Source organism: Triturus cristatus, chromosome 8, assembly GCF_964204655.1.
Source record: "Triturus cristatus chromosome 8, aTriCri1.1, whole genome shotgun sequence".
Classification (NCBI taxonomy): Eukaryota; Metazoa; Chordata; class Amphibia; order Caudata; family Salamandridae; genus Triturus; species Triturus cristatus.
The window spans coordinates 1,676,643,906-1,676,660,568 of NC_140591.1; the positions used below are offsets into that span (position 1 = coordinate 1,676,643,906).

At 48.1% G+C, this 16,663-nt stretch overlaps 1 protein-coding gene across 1 annotated transcript in view; it reads left to right on the forward strand.

Moving 5' to 3' along the window:
- Window positions 1-277: 277 nt before the first annotated feature.
- LOC146808569 (pepsin A-like) overlaps window positions 278-16,663 on the forward strand; it is a 160,023-nt gene continuing 143,637 nt past the window's right edge. Inside the window, exon 1 of the mRNA XM_085623592.1 lies at window positions 278-539. Coding sequence (XP_085479718.1) covers window positions 487-539 — 53 coding nt within the window. The 5' untranslated portion in view covers window positions 278-486. The remainder of the gene's footprint in view (window positions 540-16,663) is intronic.

The following is a 16,663-nucleotide window of genomic DNA, read 5'->3' on the forward strand; positions in this document are numbered from 1 at the left end:
ACCTTACATGTGGTCCGGCGGTGGGGTTTGTGCCATCTGAATACATCATCTGCTCCATCTCAGCCCCTTTGGATGTGCTTGTGTTTCTCCTCGTTGGAATGGTGCTCCTTTGACTCTGACAGAAGTTCCCGCCTCTGTGAGAGCCTCGTGCCAAGGAACGCCCCCTCCCATGGGGCCCCCGTCCTTGCACAGGGTCCTTGCAATGTTGTGCGGTAGCTCCCGCTGAGCAGGTCAACTCTTATCACAGGGCTGTTTGAATAACACTAGAAATCTTTCTTTCTCTGCTCCCTGAAACAAACACCAGGCGCTTATCAGGATCCCGAGCAGCCACCTGCGTAAGTTCCGCGTTGTTCCGGTTCTCATCTTATCGGGCAGTCAGAGTCGTTTGAAAGGCGGCGAGGGCTCCGTTAAAAGCAGCCCTGCGTGTGCCGGGCTCAGAGGGACTCGCTCCTCCATCGCGGTCTGGAGTGCACATCGCACAGAAGCATGGAGTGGCTGTCGCTGCTGCTGCTCGTGGCCTCTGCTGAGTGCCTGCTCAGGTAGGTGAACCCCTGCTCCCAAAGTCTGCTATGCGCATCCTTGCTCTGTGCATGTGGGTGCAGGAATATACCCGTGTCCAGGAATCTGTGTAGATAACCCTAGCCACAAAACGGCATCGCGCTGAAAGTGCAGGGGGTAACATAACATAAGGTGGCATTTGCAAAGCGCACGCCCACCTGCGGGAATCTTGGCACCGAATAACAAATGTTTATTGTTACACAATGGTACTCATTTTATCGATCATAGAAGGATGAAAGGCTGAGTGAACCCAGCGGGATTTGAACCTGTGGTCATGAGGTCGAACACAGGCTCCTTCAGTGGACACATTAGTCCACTCATCCACCAGACCCGGCTGATGGAATGAGGGTGGGGGTCATCTCCACAGGGGGTACTGAGGCGCCAGTATTGGGGTTGAGGACAGGCAGAGACCAGGAGCGGGGGCACAGAGAGGGCCAAAGGGAGGGGGTTCTTTAACTTGTAATTACCACAGCTCCTTTCATCGTCCATGTGTGAAGGTGTGCTCACTTGGTGGTGTTAACAACTTTCATTGATTCAACGGCTTACATTTCCTGTGATTTTAATTTGGTTAATAGATCTGACACTTCTTCACAGCTGCATCAGAGGAGGGGTAGAGAGGGTAGGAAGAACGGACGGCCAAGGTCAGTGTGCTGGCGAAGTCCTTAGTCACAGCGGCAGAATTTGGGCTGAAACGCATAGATGCGTTTCTACATAAATCTCAGTTGTGGATTCCAGCCTTGGAGGGGGCGTGAGATGATGCCCGTCTAGAGGCGTCACTGGGGGACTGGGAAGGTAAGTCCACGACCAGAACCTGCGCGATCCACAGGGACCCTGTGAGTTCTGCTGTGTGGCCACCTGGAAGGAACAGGCCAGGAGCGTCCTTCCGAAGGGAGGGGGGCAGAAGAGGAAGACCCCTCAAGCACCCCCACACAGACTCATAGGGATCTAAGTCACTTTTCTTCCTCTGTACTGGAGGAGTCCAACCTTCTCTCCTCTGGCACCTTGGAAGGGCCTGGTCCACCCCCTGTCTTCTCATTGTAGAGGATAGAGTAGGCGCTTGCTGCTTGGGATGGGATTAAGTGAGGATAAGTGGAACCAACGCCAGCACCTCAGAAACAGCAGACAATCCCCTATGCCCCGTTCCTGCTGGACCCTTAGGGGCAGATTTACGTTCCCTGGCGCATCCCTGCAAATCAGCATGGATGCGCCAGGAAAGATGCGTCACACAAGTTTACCCTTGCGCCACCACTGATGCGCCGCATTTACAATGCAGCGCATCGTGGCGCAAGGATAAACAGATGCGTGACGCATCTGATGGCGTAAGGGCGACGCATTGCTGGAGTCGTGTCGCAAGCACGACGCAACTCCAGCAATGTTTAGGGGTTGCCCATACCTATCACGCTGCGTCATGCCTTACGCCTGCTTCAAGCAGGCGCAAGGTTTTGACGCAGCAGCGTCGGAAAAATGACTGAGTGAAATCTCGTAAATTTCACTGCGTCACTTTTCCGAGGCTTTTTCCGCTGGAACGCCCACCCTGCATACATTAAACCTGACGCAGGATTAATGTAGCGCAGGGCTTTACAACGTGACGCATCTCCCTAGATGCGTCACGTTGTAAATAAGGCGCAACATGGCGCAGGGTTTACGCCGCCGCTGCGTCACAAAAGTGACGCAACGGCGGCGCAAAAGTGGCGCACAGGGCTTATAAATCTGCCCCTCAGTTTAACCCATGATGTGATTGCATCGAATTTGCCTGAGTTTTGTTCTTGCGGATCAAAGCATTCTTGGGGCCTCATCTACAAACGATATTAGCGCTTGCAAACGGTGAACCGGGCCTTTTGCGACTGCTAAATCGCTTTCATAATGTACTGACACTATTTTGTGAATCAGTAACTTATCACCGGGTCGCAAAGTAGGGTTTGCAAGTCTGTATTCGGAAGGGGCGAGTTAAGGGCATCCCTTCCTAGCACAGAGCCGCAGGGGCTTGTAAGAGCACATGTGACCGCAATGCAGTCGCAAAACAGTCATACTTTGCCGACTCTGTGAAGGAGGTGGGAAACTATTTACAAATGGGAAGGGGCCCTCAATGGGCCCCTTCCTCGTTGTGAATGTGGGGCCAACATTTTTTAAGAACCGGCGTCGGTCCCACAGACCACTGTCTACTCTTAAAACATGAAAAAGAAACTTTTCATGTTTCTGTTTGAAATCATTGGGCTGCATTTCAATTTAAACATTTAAAAAAAAATGAATCATAGACATTGTGGTCCGCTGACCCCAGAAGGCCACCAGCCCTGTGATTACAGGCCACTCCCAATGTGTGGCAAATTTTGCCCTGCCTCGTGAACATTGATGAGACAGGTCCGTTTGCGACCCAATGGGAATCACAAACAGTGTCTGAGAAACGAAAGTACATCGCATTTTGTGAGTCGCAGAAAGTTGCAATTGGGAACTCGCAAAATGTAGTGGTTGTACGTGTAGGCCTTGATTTTCTATTTTCTTTTATAGATTTTTTATTTGCAAGCTTTATAAATCTCTATGGGTGGCAGTTATACTGAATCAGCGCAGTGAAAATAATTAAGAAGGGAAGAGAGTAGAGGAAAGTTAGATTCCACTTGGATGGTTTGTAGCCGTGAGCAATGTTTTTCAGTCACAACCCATAAAATCTGTGTACGCTTCAGTTAAAAGCAAGGGCAGGAGTCGAGTTCTTAGAGGCTTCCGGAAATGCTTGTAAGTGGTTGGGATCTCAGATTGAGTTTGAGGGTGTACCACATTCCAGTTCCTTAAAATCCCAGAAATCGGTCTCCATGTTTCATTGACGTAAAGGTCCAATGGTTGATCAAATGGCAGATATTGAATGAAGCCTGTTACTGTAGGGATGCTTGCCCTTTTCCCAATAATATTTGTGGGTAGTTGCCAAGGACCCTTCCTATGATCCTAGCATCTACTAGAAGCCTGAGTAGGGCTTCCTCTGATGTGATGTGGTTGCATTTACTTACCTCCAGGCATGTCCTCCCTATCTGGTCATTTAGCCTTTGAACTTTGGAAATGAGTTTCTTTGGATGGCTCGGGTACGCCAGTAGAGTCAGTCCAGCCTGTGATTGTTCAAATGAAGCAGGGATGGAGAGTGACAGCCTTAACTATGGCTTTGACATGACAAGCAAACAAAAGTTCAGAATAAAAAAATATTTTAGTTTCAAGGAGGTTGGAGGAGATTTTCTATGACCTGGTGTTCAACAGAAGGATTCAGAAGATGACGTGGTTGCAACCACACATAGAATCTCAGGGCCATCTCCAGTTATACAGAGATATCTCATACAGACGAGCTCATGGTTCAAGTGAATTGTGAGGGTCTTCTGCGTATATCTAGCACCTTATGTGGCATTGCTGTAGTTGCAAAAATGGATGCCTGTTGATAGTGAACTAAAACCCAACAAGGATGATGCGTGGGCACACCGCAGACACAGAGTGTACGAAGGATCCGTCTGACACGATGTTTCCACAGTAGTTGGTAAGAAACAGCTGAGTTCATGAGCGTGATGATCCGGCTATGACATCCTTCCAGCCTTCTCAACAGTAGTGTGTTGTCCACCGTGTCCCATACGGTGGATAGGTCAGTAACTTCAAGGGCTGCTGGTCATGAGAAGATCTATGTGCATTGTGTGCCATCCATGACCATGACTTGTGTTTTTCAGTAACATGAAAAGGTCACAACAGCAGGAACCATGAATCAATAGTGGCATTTTTCATGAGCACACTACCTAGAAAACCTCTCCGTGTAGATCTCTGAAGGTGATGTAAGTTTATCTTTTTGAAAGATTGGCCAACAATTCTGCAAGTGTATTCAGAAAGCGGAACCTTAATCTGAAGCGGAGTAAGTATTACAAACAGGCTTTGGCAAATTCAAAAAGTCTGGCTTTTCATTTAACAATATTAATTCAGGTTATTACTACGTGTCCCTCTACAGTCAGAAGCAACAGGTTGAAGCCTTCAACAAGGTTGCAGTTGCTCAAAACTAGAAGCCCCCCTCTAGTCAGAAGCAACTGCTAGAAATGTCTCTGACAGTGTTGCAATATCCCAAGTCACTGCTTGATGACCTTCTGGAGTGAAAATGAACTTCTTGAAAAGACTTTAACAGGCTGCAGAGCCACAAGGCCTTAATAAATGCTGCTCTCTGGTCAGATCCAACTTCTTGAAGTCTTCACTAAGCTGAAGTTTGCCAAGTCATAACTAGATCTCAGTTGCAACTGCGTGAAAGGCCCTTCACAAAGCTGAGGGGGTGTGGCTTCAACATAACAACTTACACCTTTGTTATTCCAATGGATTGTACTCATTTTCTATAGATAAATGAATACACCAAATCTGTTTTATGATGAAGGTGCGGCCAGGCCCTGCACCCAACTTCCCATCGGTGGCCAATCCACCACAGACACCACCCCACATTTTCGTATTTGTAATCCATGTTCCCGGTCCCTCTGTAGTCCCTTGGGGCCCGCTCAGGATTCTCTTGGGATTCCCGGGATAGAATTGTGGGATCAGAGCGAACCTCCCCACCCAATAACATTTTTGTTTAATTTTGTGCCCTAGGCCCCGCCCCTGCCCTCCTATATGGTATTTTATAAACTTTTTTAGTCCCTGCGTCCTGTAATGGCAACCACAGAATTTCTCCTAATGTTGCAGCCGGCCAGTCAGAGTGCTTGCTCCAAAATAACCACACCAGAACTATTGAATTTTTTTTATCAAAGCTAAATTGTCAATATATCTATACATTTTGAGCCTTAAATTCCCAAAATCTATTGAATTTACACTAAACAACAAAAAGCATACTTCCAGGGTAAAGATCTTGCTTCTGCCACATTTGATATTTATTCTTTCTCCATTGTTATTTAAGTAAGTGATAACACGCTAAAATACATAGGTATCAGCCGTCACCGTTCTGTCCTTGGAGAACTCCTTTTTTAGGTCTCGCCTGAGACAGCGCATCAGCGCTGCACTCGCGAGAGCTTTTGTAAATGGGGGATCTGGAAGTGCAAACGAGTGCTTTCAGGCCTCCAAATACAGTGCATGTGCGCCGGGCGCGCGCACCATTTGGCAGCCTGAAAGCACTCGTTTGCACTTCCAGATCCCCCACCATTTGGCAGCCTCCACACCATTTGCTTTCAATTTCGCGGCCGCACGGTCGCTTTGATGTTTGATCGCGATCACTTTCGCTTGTTTTGTCTTCCTTACTTATTTTCCTTCCTCCAAGCCTTTACCCATGATTTTCCTTCCTCCAAGCCTTTTTATTTTTACTTGTCTATTCTTAACGTGCAGCCGAGCTGCCGACTTAGGAACAGGGTTACCAGATTCGAGTCCTGGCATAGCTCTGCTGCACATCTTGTGATTCTGGGCAAATCACGCGATCTGCCTGTGTCTAAAAACACACACAAAATGTGCATCTAACCTTACGTGATGTAATGTGGTGCATGTGTAAAGCGCCCTAACACCCTTGGGACATATTCACGCCATATAAAAACAGCAAAAAACAAATCCACAATCTTATTTCCTCACTAACATTTTTATTTTTACTTGGCTATTCTTAACGTGCGGCCGAGCTGCCGACTTAGGAACAGGGTTACCAGATTCGAGTCCTGGCATAGCTCTGCTCCACATCTTGTGATTCTGTGCAAATCACGCGATCTGCCTGTGTCTAAAAACACACACAAAATGTGCATCTAACCTTATGTAATGTAATGTGGTGCATGTGTAAAGCGCCCTAACACCCTTGGGACATATTCACGCTATATAAAAACTGCAAAAACAAATACGATTAATTTTCCCTAGGACCTCATTTGGAGTTTGGTATTTTTCATACGTTGGGTGTGTATAGGTGATGACGCAAAACATGTTGTTTCAAAGTGACCTACATCTTCGCTGGGGACCTCAATTTACGCATGACACGTTTTCCAGAATGAAGGCCAAGAGGCACAGCCTAGTGTCGAGTTTTGAAACCAAAAATAACTTTTGCTCGCTTCACAGTAACACGACACGACGAAACGATTCTAAAAGCAGAGTGTTAGATACTCTACTAACTATTGGAATGTTTCACACCACTCCAGACTTGTTGGCTCCAGCAGAGGAGTCCTCAGCTTTGCTGTCAGCATCAGCAGGGGTGCAGGACTCCTCTGCCTCCAGCAGATGAGTCCTCAGCTTTGCTGTTAGCATGAGCAGGGATGCTGGCCTTCTCTGCCTCCAGCAGATGAGTCCTCAGCTTTGCTGTCAGCATCAGCAGGGGTGCTGGCCTCCTTTGCCTCCAGCAGATGAGTCCTCAGCTGTGCTGTTAGCATTAGCAGGGGTGCTGGCCTCCTTTGCCTCCAGCAGATGAGTCCTCAGCTTTGCTGCTAGCATTAGCAGGGGTGCTGGCCTCCTCTGCCTCCAGCAGATGAGTCCTCAGCTTTGCTGTCAGCATTAGCAGGGGTGCTGGCCTCCTCTGCCTCCAGCAGATGAGTCCTCAGCTTTGCTGTCAGCATTAGCAGGGGTGCTGGCCTCCTCTGCCTCCAGCAGATGAGTCCCCAGCTTTGCTGTCAGCATCAGCAGGGGTGCTGGCCTCCTCTGCCTCCAGCAGATGAGTCCTCAGCTTTGCTGTCAGCATCAGCAGGGGTGCTGGCCTCCTCTACCTCCAGCAGATGAGTCCTCAGCTTTGCTGTTAGCATCAGCAGGGGTGCTGGCCTCCTCTGCCTCCAGCAGATGAGTCCTCAACTTTGCTGTTAGCATCAGCAGGGGTGCTGGCCTCCTCTGCCTCCAGCAGATGAGTCCTCAGCTTTGCTGTCAGCATCAGCAGGGGTGCTGGCCTCCTCTACCTCCAGCAGATGAGTCCTCAGCTTTGCTGTTAGCATCAGCAGGGGTGCTGGCCTCCTCTGCCTCCAGCAGATGAGTCCTCAACTTTGCTGTTAGCATCAGCAGGGGTGCTGGCCTCCTCTGCCTCCAGCAGATGAGTCCTCAGCTTTGCTGTTAGCATCAGCAGGGGTGCTGGCCTCCTCTGCCTCCAGCAGATGAGTCCTCAGATTTGCTGTTAGCATGAGCAGGGGTGCAGGCCTCCTCTGCCTCCAGCAGATGAGTCCTCAGCTTTGCTGTTAGCATGAGCAGGGGTGCAGGCCTCCTCTGCCTCCAGCGGATGAGTCCTCAACTTTGCTGTTAGCATCAGCAGGGGTGCTGGCCTCCTCTGCCTCCAGCAGATGAGTCCTCAACTTTGCTGTTAGCATCAGCAGGGGTGCTGGCCTCCTCTGCCTCCAGCAGATGAGTCCTCAGCTTTGCTGTTAGCATCAGCAGGGGTGCTGGCCTCCTCTGCCTCCAGCAGATGAGTCCTCAGATTTGCTGTTAGCATGAGCAGGGGTGCAGGCCTCCTCTGCCTCCAGCAGATGAGTCCTCAGCTTTGCTGTTAGCATGAGCAGGGGTGCAGGCCTCCTCTGCCTCCAGCGGATGAGTCCTCAGCTTTGCTGTTAGCATCAGCAGGGGTGCTGGCCTCCTCTGCCTCCAGCAGATGAGTCCTCAGCTTTGCTGTTAGCATCAGCAGGGGTGCTGGCCTCCTCTGCCTCCAGCAGATGAGTCCTCAGCTTTGCTGTTAGCATCAGCAGGGGTGCTGGCCTCCTCTGCCTCCAGCAGATGAGTCCTCAGCTTTGCTGTTAGCATGAGCAGGGGTGCTGGCCTCCTCTGCCTCCAGCAGATGAGTCCTCAGCTTTGCTGTTAGCATGAGCAGGTGTGCTGGCCTCCTCTGCCGCCAGCAGATGAGTCCTCAGCTTTGCTGTTAGCATGAGCAGGGGTGCTGGCCTCCTCTGCCTCCAGCAGATGAGTCCTCAGCTTTGCTGTTAGCATGAGCAGGGGTGCTGGCTTCCTCTGCCTCCAGCAGATGAGTCCTCAGCTTTGCTGTTAGCATGAGCAGGGGTGCAGGCCTCCTCTGCCTCCAGCGGATGAGTCCTCAGCTTTGCTGTTAGCATGAGCAGGGGTGCAGGCCTCCTCTGCCTCCAGCAGATGAGTCCGCAGCTTTGCTGTTAGCATGAGCAGGGGTGCTGGCTTCCTCTGCCTCCAGCAGATGAGTCCTCAGCTTTGCTGTTAGCATGAGCAGGGGTGCTGGCCTCCTCTGCCTCCAGCAGATGAGTCCTCAGCTTTGCTGTTAGCATGAACAGGGATGCTGGCCAGTCCTCAGTTGTGCTGTTAGCATGAGCAGGGGTGCTGGCCTCCTCTGCCTCCAGCAGAGGAGTCCTCAGCTTTGCTGACAGCATCAGCAGGAGTGCTGGCCTCCTCTGCCTCCAGCAGATGAGTCCTCAGCTGTGCTGTTAGCATGAGCAGGGATGCTGGCCTCCTCTGCCTCCAGCAGATGAGTCCTCAGCTTTGCTGTTAGCATTAGCAGGGGTGCTGGTCTCCTCTGCCTCCAGCAGATGAGTCCTCAGCTTTGCTGTTAGCACCAGCAGGGGTGCTGGCCTCCTCTGCCTCCAGCATATGAGTTCCCAGCTTTGCTGTTAGCATGAGAAGGGGTGCTGGCCTCCTCTGCCTCCAGCAGATGAGTCCTCAGCTTTGCTGTTAGCATGAGCAGGGGTGCAGGCCTCCTCTGCCTCCAGCAGATGAGTCCTCAGCTTTGCTGTTAGCATGAGCAGGGATGCTGGCCTTCTCTGCCTCCAGCAGATGAGTCCTCAGCTTTGCTGTTAGCATTAGCAGGGGTGCTGGCCTCCTCTGCCTCCAGCAGATGAGTCCTCAGCTGTGCTGTTAGCATTAGCAGGGGTGCTGGCCTCCTCTGCCTCCAGCAGAGGAGTCCTCAGCTTTGCTGTTAGCATTAGTAGGGGTGCTGGCCTCCTCTGCCTCCAGCAGATGAGTCCCCAGCTTTGCTGTCAGCATCAGCAGGGGTGCTGGCCTCCTCTGCCTCCAGCAGATGAGTCCTCAGCTTTGCTGTCAGCATCAGCAGGGGTGCTGGCCTCCTCTACCTCCAGCAGATGAGTCCTCAGCTTTGCTGTTAGCATCAGCAGGGGTGCTGGCCTCCTCTGCCTCCAGCAGATGAGTCCTCAGCTTTTGCTGTTAGCATTAGCAGGGGTGCTGGCCTCCTCTGCCTCCAGCAGATGAGTCCTCAGCTTTGCTGTTAGCTTGAGCAGGGGTGCTGGCCTCCTCTGCCTCCAGCAGATGAGTTCTCAGCTTTGCTGTTAGCATGAGCAGGGGTGCTGGCCTCCTCTGCCTCCAGCAGATGAGTCCTCAGCTTTGCTTTTAGCATTAGCAGGGGTGCTGGTCTCCTCTGCCTCCAGCAGATGAGTCCTCAGCTTTGCTGTTAGCATGAGCAGGGATGCTGGCCTTCTCTGCCTCCAGCAGATGAGTCCTCAGCTTTGCTGTTAGCATTAGCAGGGGTGCTGGCCTCCTCTGCCTCCAGCAGATGAGTCCTCAGCTGTGCTGTTAGCATTAGCAGGGGTGCTGGCCTCCTCTGCCTCCAGCAGAGGAGTCCTCAGCTTTGCTGTTAGCATTAGTAGGGGTGCTGGCCTCCTCTGCCTCCAGCAGATGAGTCCCCAGCTTTGCTGTCAGCATCAGCAGGGGTGCTGGCCTCCTCTGCCTCCAGCAGATGAGTCCTCAGCTTTGCTGTCAGCATCAGCAGGGGTGCTGGCCTCCTCTACCTCCAGCAGATGAGTCCTCAGCTTTGCTGTTAGCATCAGCAGGGGTGCTGGCCTCCTCTGCCTCCAGCAGATGAGTCCTCAGCTTTTGCTGTTAGCATTAGCAGGGGTGCTGGCCTCCTCTGCCTCCAGCAGATGAGTCCTCAGCTTTGCTGTTAGCTTGAGCAGGGGTGCTGGCCTCCTCTGCCTCCAGCAGATGAGTCCTCAGCTTTGCTGTTAGCTTGAGCAGGGATGCTGGCCTCCTCTGCCTCCAGCAGATGAGTCCTCAGCTTTGCTGTTAGCTTGAGCAGGGATGCTGGCCTCCTCTGCCTCCAGCAGATGAGTCCGCAGCTTTGCTGTTAGCATGAGCAGGGGTGCTGGCCTCCTCTGCCTCCAGCAGATGAGTCCTCAGCTTTGCTGTTAGCATGAGCAGGGGTGCTGGCCTCCTCTGCCTCCAGCAGATGAGTCCTCAGCTTTGCTGTTAGCATGAGCAGGGGTGCTGGCCTCCTCTGCCTCCAGCAGATGAGTCCTCAGCTTTGCTGTTAGCATTAAGACTCAGTGAAAGTTCTGCCCTGTCCTGCACTTCTACCCGACTCCATTATTTAGAAACCATCCCTGAATATTAGATGCAAAAAGGGCTCAGTATTTGGTGCATGCTACACTTGTTGGTATGGATCAAGTGAGTATTTTATTTAACCTTTCACTTACCCCCACAATTATTCTGTACACCAAAATTCAGCATTCCATATTTGTAAAGCTCACGATCCTCACTTGTGGCGTAAACTCTGATTTTTTAACTTTTACCCAATCAAATACTATATATTCAGGACTGTCACAAGGGCCATGATACATCATGTGTCTACACAGGTATATGCAGACCTGACCCCTTCCTCTTTGTGGCAGATAATGTGACGACACCACTAGGTGGCGCTAACTACAGTGGCTTCATTTTCCCTAGTGTACGTATTTGTTTCCTACATTTACGCGCTGGAATTTGGATGGGAAACCAGTAGGGGACCCAAAACAATTCCCCCCTCCTCCTCCTCCCCGACTCCTGGACTCATTTTATTCACTTCGAAAGGATGAGAGGCAGGAAGGACCTGAGCCTGTGGCTATTGGGTAAAATGAAGATTTCTGGAGTGGTACATTGGGGCAGATTTACGAGAAAGTGCCGCAGCATGGCACCGCAAGCCCACAGGAATGCGAAATGTTTACAATGATATGTCGCATTCCTGTGCTCTCCCCTGCGCTGGTGCACAAATAGCTGCCATGTGCTGGCGCAAGCACCCTTGGACCATGGTGCAAGGATGCCTGCATCATGAGGAGATTGTTTTTGTGAAGGAAGGGGCACCTTCCTGCACGAAAACAATCACTACAGGAATTTTACTCTTTCAATGCGTGCTGTAGATTGCAGCACGCATTTAAAGAGGAAAAAAAGAGGAGAAATGTAAACATTTCTCCTCGTTGCGCCTCGCCACACCACACCTAGGGTGGCGGAGCACACTGACGCATTTCCAGGTTTACGCTATCTCGTAAGTCTGCAAATGTGTCTGGTTCATGAGTGTTGCGTGGGAACACCCACAGCAACACCCAAAGTGCTGCGTGTAAAGGGGCCGTATTTACAAGGACAGGAAAAGCCTCGCAGGGTGGCTTTTCCTGACCTTGTAAATATGGGGCAGAGAAATATGCTGCCAGTGCGTCACAAAAAAGTGACGTACTGGCAGCACAAGGGGCTTGTAAATCTGCCCCATGATTCCCCAGAGCTACCAGACAAGGCACTGAGACAGTTGTGAGGAAGTAGAGTGGATGCAATGAAAAAACATCCTAAATTCAGCTTGTGAGAAAACACGCATTTTGCTCTTTATTGCACCATCGGACATTATTTCCTTTTTTTCCTTTTCTTGTTTCCACATGGCCAACAGCCATTTTAGACAGGTGAAGCGAACATAAAAGACAAAGTGCACTGAAGTGTTAAACAGTGGAAAAGCAAATAGGATTGCGAGACGTATTTGCTCTGCAAATGCTTGTGAAACGGCCCATAAGTTCTGGATCTAATCTGGAATCACAGTCTGATAGTTCTTTTTGGCAGCATGCAAGTGTGGAGGGGAAAAAGTTTATTATTAACAATCAATCCAAGAGGAATTCCTCTAGACACATAGTAACCACAGAAACTTTTGTAAGTTTAGTTAGTTTTTTCAAAGCTGGGTATCCAGTTGAGTCGATGCAACATAAGTAAGACAATTCATTCATGAAGCAAGATACAGAGAATTGGCAAGCATGAGTCCAAATTTCCCTGTATCGAGGGTTGATGAGCATAAAGCATTAATCTATCCCTACACTAACGCTAAAATGACGTCCCAACTTAAGCATCTTCAGGGAAAGGAATAAAAAGTGTCAGCATGTGGAGCCTTCTTAAGAAATCTCTCCACCATCGATGGGTCATATAGCATAAAGCTACAGAGACAGAGCTTGTTCTAAGGTGCTCTCTCTCTGAACGCAGAAGGAGAAGTGGGCACTTTCCCCATTCCCAACAACACAATATTGAAGAGAACTTTCCCAAGATCCTTTGCAGGTCATGCCATCTGCTCTGGGTACCATCCTAAAGGTAGTTTTCAATGGAATAATGGTGTTCTTCTCGATACATTCGTCCTTGGTTCCCAAGCCTTCTCCTGTGCGAAGGACAATGCCTTCGGTTATCGATTCAGATCGTACAATGTTACTTTTTCTCTCCTTGCCTGACCAATAAAACAAAGACATCATTCTAGCTAACAAGAGCACTTCTTTCACCTGCAACATAAAACGTGAGTAAGAACAAATTCCACAACACACGTGAAATTCAAAATGTTAATTCTAAAGTGAGAGCTTCCAGGGAAAATGCATTTAAGGCCTACAAGATTTGGCTAAAATAGGGTAATGACAAGTGAGCTTTACGAAATTGCATAGGAAAATAAGGCACATTTGATTAATGCTTTGCCTACATTCAAGCGACATGATTAATAAACACATTTAGTACATGAATGATGATCAGTTACACAACACCATTTTCTTCACATTAATAATTCTGCCAGCTACATTCACTTTCTACGTTAATTCTCCGAGTTACTATTCAATGGCCTAAACACATCACGTCTCATGTTACTACATTTCAAAATCCTAACACTTCACGTTAATATGACAAAGAATTATATGCGGGTGAGCTCTACATGTGTGATTATAATGCACCCTACACATAAACTTTGTTTTCCGCTACATCAGTTGTTTGGAATCCCTGTCCTTTTCTACAGGTATTCTCTTCTTTCACATTTTTCTCTAGAGGTTTTTTAAAATGTAAAATTAGATATTATTACCACACATAACTATAATGTTACTTTAGCCTTTGTTTTTTTCAGTGACCTTCTGTTTTTTTTAATGTAAAGTAAGATCTTATTACCATACCTAGCTATAACTTCACTTTACCCTTTGTTTTTTTCTGTGAATTTCAATTCTTTTGTAAAGTAAGATTGTATTACCATTTCTAAACTTGATGTCACTTTAACCCTTTTTTCACTGAATTTCTATTTTTTTATCATAGTCACCCAACTCCATCACTGATCATACCTTTCACTCATGAACAGTACAGGATGCAGCACCTGGCTTGCGGCCTAGCCCTGCGCCTAACCCCCATGGATGGACAACCCTACAGGGTTATCCATCTCTGAGTTGGAGTTACTTTTTATCCCGTATCCCATGTCCATTTATTGTTAATCTTTCACAAAGCAAAACATGATAAGACAAATCTAAAAAATCAAAATTTAAAAATATGTTATTATCTAAACCATTTAAACAAACAAAAAGGACACTGTTCCAAAAGGCTGGCTACCGGATGTCAACCAATAGTCCTCGCCAAGGAGACGTATGGACGGGCAGGTACTCTGCAGCCCGCACCTGGACACCATTTCCGTTTGGGTGCGGGGGTCCACCGTCTCTGGCCTTAGAAGGGACTCTCCTGATAATGCTGGGTATCCATCAGGAGGATAAGCAAATTACTGCCACCCTGTATGGGAGACAGGGCACTGGCTCACCCTGACTGATTATGAGGGTATCCATCAGGAGGATAAGCAAATTACTGCCACCCTGTATGGGAAACAGGGCACTGGCTCACCCTGACTGATTATGAGGGTATCCATCAGGAGGATAAGCAAATTACTGCCACCCTGTATGGGAAACAGGGCACTGGCTCACCCTGACTGATTATGAGGGTATATGCTTTTTATCACTCACTTCACGTGCACTTCACTGCTGATTGTTTTTGATCCTGAAGAAGCGCCTATGACCCTTGTGGCACCAGTGGCGCAAAACATGTCGATCCATTACATGCATATCTATGCCTGTAAGGGTAACTGTTTACCCATGGGGTTCTAATGTGCCTTTATGGGAACTATTCCCGTTGTCAACTTTTGGCCTTAGCAACCCTTTTTAAATTTTTATTGTTACCTGCACGCACCTTGTAGCCCTCTTCATTTGGACCCACACCTCACATACCCTCAGGCACCATCCGGCATTAACTTTAAAAGAGCTCCTCCAAAGTGACCATTCGGGGGGACCCGTTGGGCATTGCACCGCCGGGCCCGACGAGGAGCCAATGCCCGATGATGAAGCATGACATCCTCCGGGGTGTGTGAGGGCAACAGGAGATAAGACCTGTTCTTTCTCCTTTTAAGGGGGTCCCTTCTATACCTAGGTCTTTCTCTTCACTTTTGCTTTTTCTTGGCGAGGACTATTGGTTGACATCCGGTAGCCAGCCTTTTGGAACAGTGTCCTTTTTGTTTGTTTAAATACTATGAAAGAGGAGCATGGACACTGGACCGTAATTCGCTCCTCGGTCCCCCCTCTCTTTTTTGATTTATTATCTAAACCATCTCTTTTTAAAATTGTTTAGACGTTTTACAAAACACATATCTTTATGTAGTCACTTCAGAGTACAATGAAATGAACAGGGGCGTACAGGGTAGTTAATGTTAATAAGATCTTATAAAGTGCTCTGTGTGCGGGGGACAGTTGAAGCAGAAGCAAATTACATGTTGAATAAATGAGTTTTTAATGTTTAACAAAATATACTTGGAAAAGTAACTGATTACAAATAAAAGGATAGGAATTCCAGGGGCCAGAAGAGAGAAAGCTCTGTGGCTCAGTCTAGAACGTTTGAAAAGGGGTATGGCAAAAATAAATGTATTTAAGGAGTGAAGACATCTAGGCAGATTTAATTTGAATTATTTTACGGCATAGTAAAGGGTACATTTCCATTAAAAAAAATGTGTTGCAAGAATAAAACTTGAAAAGAGTCTATGTTTAAAACTTCCAATTCTGACTAGTAACTAGGAGGGAGATTACTGGAAGACTCTGGAGAGTGAATGGTGGAACTAAATAAATAGCACTGGTAGTTTGAATCAAGGCTTCAATATCCATTCTAGTCTATTGAACTTTCCCTTTAAAGAATGCTGCCAGTTGATTACAAAATTCATGAGAATGCAAGGAAAAAGTTTCAATGGAGTCTTTATTAGTCACTTCTTAGAATATTTTAACTACTTTTTTTTTAATCATTTGTGTGGGTAAATATTGTGCCGGAGTAATAATTTTGGTTAGTACGGAAAATTCTAGAAAATTGTGATTGTCGTGTTCATTATAATGAGTTTTCCATTGGCATCCTGTATTTTTTCTTTTTTAACAAAAAAAATCACTTCTTCATTGAATCGCGGGGCACATATCCCAAAGGGGGATAGGGTCTTAATAGTAGGAGGTGCCTTCTTATCTAGGTGGCTCTTATTGAGGTTCTCCTGAAGGGTAGTAGCGTAGAGGTGGCAATGTTTTTCAAGGGGCACGGGTGAACACTGATAAACCTCTTGTCCGGTTCAGAAGATGTGCCTTTAAGTTCATGAATGGTAGTATGGCGGTCTGACCGTGGCTGAGAAGAACAGGTCAGACTTAACGATGTCTGAAATATGGTCCCCCAGGTGAGCAGTTTGTTTGACATGTTGTATGTCAGATAAAAGTTAGTATAAGGGGGTGTTCTAAGGGGGGATTATCCACGTCTAAATTGAAGTCACCAAGAAGAATCTGAAAATTGTTGTTGGTTATGAAATGTATTCCTCCTTCCTCAATCTTTTTACGAAAGAGGTATGGATTGACCTGGAGGGGTTGTTGAGAGGAGGGACCATACATAGTTAGGAATGTAAATGACTTAAGTAAGGGTGTTTAGGAGCACGTGTGTCGCAAAAGGAAGGGAAGGAATATTTGCTGATCTTCCTGGTGTGGCCCACTTGCTGCACTGGCTGCTGTTTCACTGCAACGCCTGGAGTGGTGCCTGCCATGCCATCCCCAGCACAGGGTCCCACCTCTGCCGGACACGTGAAATCAACTGATAAACTTTGCGTCTAGGCCCCTCACTTCATGATGGCCGGTTGTGCTATTGGGTATTCAGAGCTGTAAGGGCCAAGCTTTAATTCATTTAGGACAACTCTATGATCCCA